This window comes from Ostrea edulis, chromosome 4 (assembly GCF_947568905.1).
Source record: "Ostrea edulis chromosome 4, xbOstEdul1.1, whole genome shotgun sequence".
Taxonomy (NCBI): domain Eukaryota; kingdom Metazoa; phylum Mollusca; class Bivalvia; order Ostreida; family Ostreidae; genus Ostrea; species Ostrea edulis.
The window spans coordinates 78,087,099-78,097,358 of NC_079167.1; the positions used below are offsets into that span (position 1 = coordinate 78,087,099).

General features: G+C 34.9%; 1 protein-coding gene across 1 annotated transcript; it reads right to left on the reverse strand.

The window, feature by feature from the left end:
• Positions 1–1,553: 1,553 nt before the first annotated feature.
• LOC130053856 (multiple epidermal growth factor-like domains protein 10) lies at positions 1,554–10,019 on the reverse strand. The gene is made up of 6 exons (XM_056161478.1): positions 10,004–10,019; positions 9,163–9,300; positions 8,218–8,355; positions 2,946–3,077; positions 1,846–1,960; positions 1,554–1,764 (listed from the first exon to the last, which is right to left on the reverse strand). The coding sequence occupies exons 1-6, from the start codon at positions 10,017–10,019 to the stop codon at positions 1,587–1,589; spliced, it is 717 nt and encodes a 238-aa protein (XP_056017453.1). The 3' UTR covers positions 1,554–1,586.
• Between the last annotated feature and the right edge of the window lie 241 nt (positions 10,020–10,260).

Sequence of the window (10,260 nt, forward strand, 5' to 3'; positions counted from 1 at the left end):
AATTTCCGTTTCTGTACCAAAGCGGACAATCTGATGACTGTACATACAACAAAACTTTCATATTTCGAAGGATAATCCGAGGAACACCAACAAATCTGTTAGAGCCTGTGCCCAATATAGACTTCACAGAGTGACACTTTTCTATACTGGGCGACGTGTCAGCCAGTATTGTCTCGTTATTGTTTATATCTATGAAATAACATTTATCAAACGACAAGTATCCTCGGGGACAAACTGTCCACCAGCAGAGATGTATGCTGGATGGTTAAATGAAAGGTGAAGATAACACGTGATATCTACATATCTGTTAGTAAAGAATACTTTTAATAGGAGTTGTCCTTTTAAATCAAGTTTTTCAAAATCTATTTCTCTAACAAATAAACTAACAGTTCATTGCATGTGTATTTGAAAATAATAATTAGTTGTTTCCTTTTAAAAACCAGCAAACGTTGCAGGTAAATCCGAAGAATGCAAGGTGAAGATAACGAACAGTGATCAATCTCATAACTCCTACAAGCAATAAAAAATAGATAGTTGGGCAAACACGGACCCCTGGACACACCAGAGGTGGAATCAGGTGCCTAGGAGGAGTAAGCATCCCCTGTTGACCGGTCACACCCGGTCACACATACATAACTCCGTTTACCTGATCAGGATATGGGGCTCACGGCGGGTGTGACCGGTCAACAGGGGATGCTTACTCCTCCTAGACACCTGATCCCACCTCTGGTGTGTCCAGGGGTCCGTGTTTGCCCAACTATCTATTTTGTATTGCTTGTGGGAGTTATGAGATTGATCACTGTTCGTTATCTTCACCTTGCATACATGTATTGTTGCTAGCCTAGTATACATGTATAATGAACAGGTGCAGTAAACATAAAGCACAATGTCCTATAACTAAATGGTTTACGATACAATAACGCGAAAGTCAGAACTTCTGCGCAGTTCCTAGCAGAAAGGGCTTAAAGATTTGAACTCGCGATAGTCTTTGAGGAAGATGGATCTTCAGCTTTCGAGCACAATCGTGCGGATTTTATAATTGTGTATACCTCAATACTGGTTCAATATTTCTTGATATCAGTTGATATTACAGTACTTCAACAGTCTCGTTTAAAGTATGCATTTCGCAAATGTCATGATCCTTCTCATGTTATTATTTGCAAACAAAACCTGTCATTAGCTGATTGCTTCGAGATACCCATTTTCCTCTTATATCATCAAAAGCAGAGAAGCTAATATTGTACTAACTTTATAAAAAGAATAGACAAAGCAGGTTTAAATAATCCCTAAACCTAGTTGAGTACTGAGGTAACATTTGGTAGGTAATACTGTCATGCCAAATGAAAAGATGAATATAACAAACAATGATCAATCTCATAAATTCTATAAGGAATACAAAATAGAGAGTTTACTCTTCCTATGCACCCGATCCAACCTCCGGTGTGTCCAGAGGTTCGTGTTTGCCCAATCTATTTTGTAATGCTTATATGAGTTAGTAAATTGATTACTGTTCGTTATATTCACGTTTCATCAATAGAAATAATCATAATGAAAACGAGAAGATTCAGTTTAATTCAAAATACATTTTACGAACGATCTCTTAAAGAAAGATTCTGATATGAACTATCATTGGGCATGTTGAGTTCCTGATAGTGGTGTACATCGTTATCGCTGACTTGTGATGATGGCGGTGATGGCGGTGATATATCAGCACTAGTGATATAGTCCGAGGAACGCTTCTCTTGTTTTCTGTTATAGAGTAGCCTAAAATATAGCAGAATTGATATAAATTACAAAACCTTTATGGACTCATGCAGAGTAGCCATAACCCACAAACATTTTTACCTCAATAATATAACAATGACAACGACAAGGCTAAAGTTGATAATCAGTGAGAAAGACAAGGCTGCGATGTATGCATCCGGGATACTATGCTCGTCATTACTGATGATAGGTGCCTCTGAAAGAAAACAATATTCAAATTTTAAATTCAATATTCCTTCCGATCATTAGAGAATATGAAAGATTACAATTTGTGATAGAGAACAATTTACTTCAATTTGTACATATTCTGGATTTTGTTGGGGGTGTTTTTGAAAATGTTTTATATTTTGGACTACTATGGGGTAACTACATGTAAATGATCCACAATAGCTAAGAAAGATTTAACAGATCAGCAGATAAATTCACTGGTAATACAGCTGAAAAACAGTACTGTTTTAACTTCGTTCTGTTTTAACTTCGTTCGAAAGATCTGAAAAGGTATAAGCGATGATAAACTTCGGTATCAAATCAAAGTAACAGATGTCATTAAATATTTGTGATATCGCGCGTATAACGTACCTACAGTGTACACACTTTTCTTGAAATTCAGAGTTATAAATATCTCTAGACGTTAATTACATTTTGAACAACGCAGAGTGTTTCTCTTATGTATCAGGTTAGCCAAAACTGTCAACAGCAGGGTCAATAAAAGGATATGGTATATTGGATGTACTTATTTAGGTATGTATGCTAAGAACCGCATATTTTGTCAAATATATGAAAATTGTATTCTATAATGCACTGTGGTTGCATCCGATGTCTGTAAGTAATCTGACACTCTGTTTTATTTGTATGGATTTCGATGATAAATTGACGAGGTAAAGGTAAATATGTAACATATATATTTCTATGGCATGGTTGTATTTAGAAGTACTTTTATTCCCATTGTGATTGCCAGTTCACGAAGGAGGGAAGAGGCTTAAAACATTATATTCATTGCCAAAACATTTAATGCAGAAAGTCTAAAAGTTGTAAGGTGTGATCAAGGCAGCATTGATGTCATGATTTGTATCTCAAAAACATAGGTAATGGGACTTTACAAGAGCTTTAAACAAGCTTAATATTTGACATTTCAGTAGATAGATGAAATAATTGTTTATAAATATGAGTTCGACACTTACTTTCACTACAACCAGGGGACTCCATCCACCTAGAGGAACAAGTGCAGTATCCGCCAACATTATCACAAAAGCCGAGGCAGTTCTGAGAACAATTCTTGGAGCAGTTTATTCCATATGTTCCTTTGTCACATGCTTAAATACATAAAATACAGATAGTCTCAGTTAATGAAAAAAGAGCAATATCATGTTATACGCATATCTTTGATTCGTCATTGACAGGTTTTGTCTTCTGTTTGTATTTCTGTACTAGGTTTTCAAACTTACCACAGCTCCTGATTTCCCCACCATATTTTGCAAAAAATAGCAGTGTATGAAACAGTTTAATATATTTTGTTAATGTACTTTGCTGGATCCAGTAAGTGCTCTACCAAGCCCCTATCTTTGCCCCTGACGAAAAGATGTGAAGGAGAAACTTCAAACTTACTGTGCGGCTACATATGCGAGAAGTGGTGTTAATCAAATGTGGATTCAAAAAATTCTAAAGTACTTTTAGTAAACTTGAAATCGCAAAACTTTTCCCCAATCAATAACATCAAAACCTATTACTTCCCCACACTATATACGACCATTCCTCACGATAAATTAAAGACTAGTCTTTTTGACATCATAGACAGTTGCTTCTTTAACAAAAATTGAAAAAGGAAATATTTATTTCTGGTGATCAGTCATCCAAAAACTCACTTTGTTAAACACCACTTTGAAGTTGAAATAAAAATATGCTAGAGTTCGTAGTTGACAATATCTTCGTGATCTTTGGTGATCAGGTCTTCCAACAGTATGTTGGAATTCCAATGGGCACAAATTGTGCTCCTTTGCTAGCTGACCTGTTTTCATATTCATATGAAGCAGAATTTATTCAGAAACTTATACGCGAGATAAAAAAAAGTCTTGCTGTGGCCTTCATGATCAATTCGACCTTTAGATATATCGACGACGTTTTGTCTATTAACCATATTAATTTTCATTCATATGTCGATTCGATATATCCCTGTGCGTTATCTTCACCTTTCATAAAAGACACCACAGAGTCGTCCACTTCTGCTTCATACTTAGATATTTTATTGAAAGTATTTTGATTTTGATCCATGTCACAATTTGAGTTTGTTTTATTATGCTTGTTATGGCGTTCCATAGTTTGTTCTCACCATATAGTCGTTACGGATAGCTGGTCACGGCTGTCAGACCAGTTTGTAAATGCTTACGTGTTAGTTCTGACCAGGCCGTGGAAGTGGGAAGGTGTGTCCGCCCAATGTGTGAAAATGATAGACCTGTGTGGTCAAAAGTTTTACCTGTGTGGTTTACTGGACCTGCATTGTATGTACATTTAGTACGGGTGTTCGAATGATGTTCCTTGGTCCAGCATACGAATACTTGTATACCAATTGTATCTTGTCAAGTCAAAGTCAACCATTTGTCATTTTACTACCATGTTTTATTTAAATTCTTTCTATTGTTTTATTATTTCCTTTATAGCTCTTGCAGATCTTTTATTAGTATATTATCAATTATTATTAACACAAACATTGTACAGCACATCAAAACTATTGGTAATTGTGCGCTTTATAAATGAATATAATAATAATAATGATAATGATAATAAGTAGATATTAAAGGCAAGCTAACAACTCAAATTTATGACAGACGGGATGGTGTTAGCTTCTCTATCGCCAATTTCCCATATTTATGTAGCAATATTCCATTATCAACTGCATATACTATTTATTCTTCTCGACTGATTCGATACGCAAGAGCTTTTTCTGTGTATAATTAGTTTTTAAATCGAGGCAAGCTACTGACAAACAAGTTGATGGTACAGGTATTCAACAGTCTCGATTGAAGTCAGCATTTAGCAAATTATTTGGTCGTTATAACGATCTAGTTCGTCAATACAACCTATCATTGGGTCAAATGTTGTCTGACATGTTTCATACTGATTGTTATGCCTTTCTTTGTACATTGATTTTGCTTACGGATAACTCCGTTTACTTGATCAGGATATAGGACTCACGGCGGGTGTGACCAGTCGACAGGGGGTGTTTACTCCTAGGCACCTGATCCCACTCCTGGTGTGTTTAGGGGTCCGTATTTGTCTTACTATCTATTTTGTATTACCTATAGGATTTACGGGACGCAGCTCAGTTAAGGCTACCCAGAAAAATGACAGTGCTATTATAAATGTACCTCAGTGCACTTCGGACCATATGACGTCACAATGAAAAAGTACGTCACAGCGTACATGTTCTGATAGTTGTATCGCAGGGGAAATGTCATAATCTTTTGTCGTTACTTACTACTGTTATCAAGTGATAAGTTGTATACGTGAAAATATATCTTGTCAAATGAATATATATATTATTACTTTATGATATCAAATAATTCAAATTTCTAATATATAGTATGTTCGAAGGTGATATTCATATTATATACTATCTATTTTGTATTGCTTATAGGAGTTATGAGATTGATCACTGTTCGTTATCTCCACCTTGCATTGTGACTTTGAAATCGCCCCTAATCTGAATTACTGGTGCGTTTAAAAATTCCCTCAAGTACATAAATAATAGCATACTACAGAAACAACGGCAAAGTTCAGGTTCATCTGCTGTACAAAAAATATGAATTTTTCTGCTATATAATCTAGATATATTTATGCGTTTGAAAAGTGCGGGAAGCAATTTCTTTCTTGTATATTAACGTTATGATATATATAAAAATGTGGACAACCCCGGTAATTCGCTGATGACTGTTGATATGTTGTTAACTTACAGCATGGTTAGTTTTACTATGCATTTGTTCCCAACACTTTTCAGGTTAAAGATTTTTATTTTTTTTCTGAGTATATCAATAAACATTCAGCTGGTTACCCGCATGAACCAGAACTTTTGTTCACAAGTAGGGACTCCTGCTGTTTTCCAAACATAAAGTGTTACGTGATATTTAACTGACGTCACGGGAAATTACCATGAGGGGAATTTACGGTAGCTCAGTCACTGTCAACATATGGGTAGTATCGTTTCGGTGTTTAACCGTAACAAGTGTAATGATACCTGTGAATTTGAGGTTCAATTTCACCCCATGATTATTGTGCAATTGACTATAGAATCCCTTAACCTAGTTGCGGATTGATCACTGTTCGTTATTTTCACTTTCATTTAGAACTTTTTTGCATACCGTAGTGCTTTTGAGCAATAAATGAAAATATTGAGAACACGTACAGTGCACTGCGAACATTATTTAGGATTTGTTTTGTTTGTTTTTATCATGTCACTTCGAAAAATTTTGACGCAAAACCAGGCATCTTAAGCTGGGTTCTTTAGTGTGTCGATGCCTGCTGTAACTCGGGACCTCAATTAAAAAGTTTTCATCGGATAGACATGCGACTCGCACTTGTAAATGCCGAATGTTTGGCGAAGAACACTCACTGCCTACTTTTACGACTTCAGGTTTGACATAACAAAGGCACGTGCGGGACTTGAACCCACAATGTCCCAGTCTCCAGGCGAAAATCATTACCACTTATCAACAACTTGAATGATACGTTGTTATACATGTATATGATCATGGATCCATGCACTATCTTGAGCATATCCATTAGTATGTTTCACATTTCACGAAATATTGATAGATGTAAAACATATACGGTACCAATTTTGATGCACCAGATGCGCATTTTGACAAATATAGTCTCTGAATCTATGACGATGAAAATATTATTCGAAATCAGATATTTATGGCTGCCAGATTTGAAAATGATTGCCTTTATAATATTGACACACAGGGAAATTGGCAGGGACAAATAAAAGAAATTAGGAAATAAACTAAATATTTCATCATTAGATATTTATGAAAGCATATTTTATAATTGCTTGAATAATTACTATATTGGTAATGTTAACATGCAACTAGGAAACATCGAATTCTCTAAACATGGAAAATTACTATTCTACAGGAAAATAAAAAAAAAAGAACTATGAATTTCAAGACTATTTGAAATTTCAATTAGGAAAGTAGTATGCTCTAAATTAACAAAGTTAGAAAAATCTGCCCACCCTTTAGAAAATGAAACTGGTAGTGTGCTGTTGCGATAAGCGAATCGAATTGGTACGACTTGCTATTTTTGGTTACCTTTATGTTACGTCATGATGCAGACGCGTCGACAGTCTCCGTCTGATTTTTTATCTAAATCTCAGGAAATTACAGTGTAAGTAATTTTGTATGTATGCAGAAACTTTCTAATGAATATGTAGAATATTCTGTTCAATGCATAAGTTAGGAGATAAATGCTTTGTTGTTTTGTTAACTGCACAATCAGTGAGCCACATGTAGATGTATGGCGCGTCATTCGTTGTCTTCTCTAAGCGTCTGTGTTTCATGAATGTATATTTAGTGAATAGTTAATATTATTGAATATCATTATACTTGATAATTGTTTAAGCGAAATAACTATAGACATTTGATAGGAATCAGATATTTTATTGCATAATTTTCTTACTCTAAGATGCTGTTCAAATTTCAAAACTACGGAACGCAATTCGTTACATCAAAATGATTTCTGTATTCAAATGCTGTACTTGTGATTGTTACAATTTGTATTTCAGTCTTTTACCATATATTGGCACGGAATAAATCTGAACCTTGTTTTGGTTAACTTTCTGTCAGTTTATTACACGCCCAGGGTGTACAATAATTCGTGACAGAACAGGTAGATATTCAAAACCATGTATTCCAAACCGTTTTCTCAGTTTTGTAAAACTTCTGTTGAAGATGAGGTCTTTATATGATTGCTTTATGAAAGGTGAAGATAACGAACAGCAGTGATCAATCTCATAACTCCTATAAATAGAGAGGTGGACAAACACGTATCCCTGAACTTACCAGAGATGGGATCAGGTGCCTGGCTAGGAGAGGAGTAAGCATCCCCTGTCGATCGGTCACATTAGTATTACATATAACATTAGTATAATCATAGCACTTTACTTTTGTTGTACGATTCATTGTGTAACATTATTGTATGCCAACATGTTTAGTGAATCAATAAATTGAAGTAAATTATTCAGGCAGGACCCAAGTACATTCACTTGAACTTATTTTAAAATGTATTGTTTTGTTTTTAATCAATCTCATAACTCAGTCGATAATGGATGGATGGTTCGTAGTGCCTGTGATCAGGATTAAATATAATTCGAACTTTATATGTGTGTGAATCTACATATCAAAAGCAACTTGACGCCCATCATCAATGTAAAATTACTATTCTTAAACGACTACATACGCTTGTTGCAGAAACTCCCTAGGTAACCGGGTGTACAGCCCTCCAGACAAGATCCAGTGATTGAATTACATGTCATGTTTCTGCAATGACCGCTGCGGTGATTTCCACAATCTTTTCCGTACGTTCCTACTGAACATTCTAGAATAACATCAAGGGGAAACAATATCAAATCCAAGCTTTTCCTGCATAACAATAAACATTTATGTCAAACGTAGATAAAGACATTTCAACTGAATTCCCACGGAACATTCTAGAAGAGGATCAGACAGAAATATCAAATGATTTATTTATCGCTTGAGCTTTTACTGCAAGATGATATACATGTATATCGTACGTTGATAAATTGTATTTGTGATTGTGAATCAAAAAGTGACAGTTCCATGGGAAAGTATTTCCCACACTATATTGTTCATTGTTTACAAATTGCACGTAAAATAAAATGTTTATATATTATCTTGCATTTGCTTTACATATACAATGTTTGTATGCAAGGTGAAGATAACGAACAGTGATCAATCTCATAACTCCTACAAGCAATACAAAATAGATAGTTGGGCAAACACGGACCCCTGGACACACCAGAGGTGGGATCAGGTGCCTAGGAGGAGTAAGCATCCCCTGTAACTTGGTAAAATATATCCAATTCTTCACAGAAATTATAAAGATACAAAATTCCAATCATATGATTAATTTGAATTTTGTAAATAATTAGTAAAGAATGGATCCTTATTATATTAATGCAATATATGAAGTAGTTCAATAAGCATTTGAATAACCTATATCCGATATTTTTAAACAAATATTTGTTTATATATTTCTTTATTTTTCATATTTAAAAACTCACACTATTAACACACTGTTATTTTAAAGAACTAAGATTTGAAGAGATGCAGAGCATAAAAAAATATACAACAGAAAAGCAAGAAACATCGTATTAAGAATTACTCTGTTCGCAGTTGGGAGTCCTCCATCCCGGTTTACATCCGTATGTACAGCTGCCTGTGATATGGTCACATGACTGATTGACACAGTTCTCGTTACATCGTGCAAAGCAGTTTTCTCCATACCAACCATCATTACAAACTGAACAAAAACCAATGGACAATAATAACCATTATTTCAAAACTTACGCGATAATTCATATACTTGAAAGATTGTTTTTGAAAGTATATGAAGGGAAAGGTGATAGCACTTCATAAAACTGGTGCAGCAAGACTTTATCATGTTTCATATATAAAACAAAACAAAACATTATCTGGTCTTAATGAGTCGTTCAGGAAAGTATATTTCGCGTAATTGTGGTTTTCAGTATAATTAAGTATTAAGATCGTATTGATGATATGTAGTATACTTGAAGCTATATTATGAAAAATTATAAGTTACAATAGTATTAAAAGTAAGGCATATATAGAATATGGACAAGGAACCTGCAAAATTTACCCTTTAAAATTATCCGAGCAAATGGTGGTCATAAATGAATCATCAGTTGGAACAGTGTGTGTGTGTGTGTGTGTGTGTGTGTGTGTGTGTGTGTGTGTGTGTGTGTGTGTGTGTGTTGGCACACTATGCCGGAACTTACGACACGTATAAGGCTACACACGAGCAACCTACGACATTTTGAAAACCTACGACACAAATGCATGTCGTAGGTTTGCAGACCCTTTGGAATCGGAATTTTTTATTGTGTTTTACCCAGAAAATACAAAATCTTGTATAGTGTGGGCTTCCGGTTTACACATGATTTTTGTTACACACATAACCGAGCCATAATGGTGTAGTTACACACTTTCCTTCCTTCCCATATTCGCGCATGCGCAAAAAAACTTCCTACGGAAACAAGGTCGAGTGGATGACAATGCAAATGTAAGTGCTTTTGTTGATTTAATTGAATATAAGTAGTCAATTAATGATTTAAAATTGATATTTTTTTCCCGTCTGTTTAGTTTGAATACATTGGGGTATGTGATGCATCGTTATTCTGCAGTAATGATGAGATAAAGTAAGTTGACCTTTGACACGACTAAGATACAATTAGATGCGTGT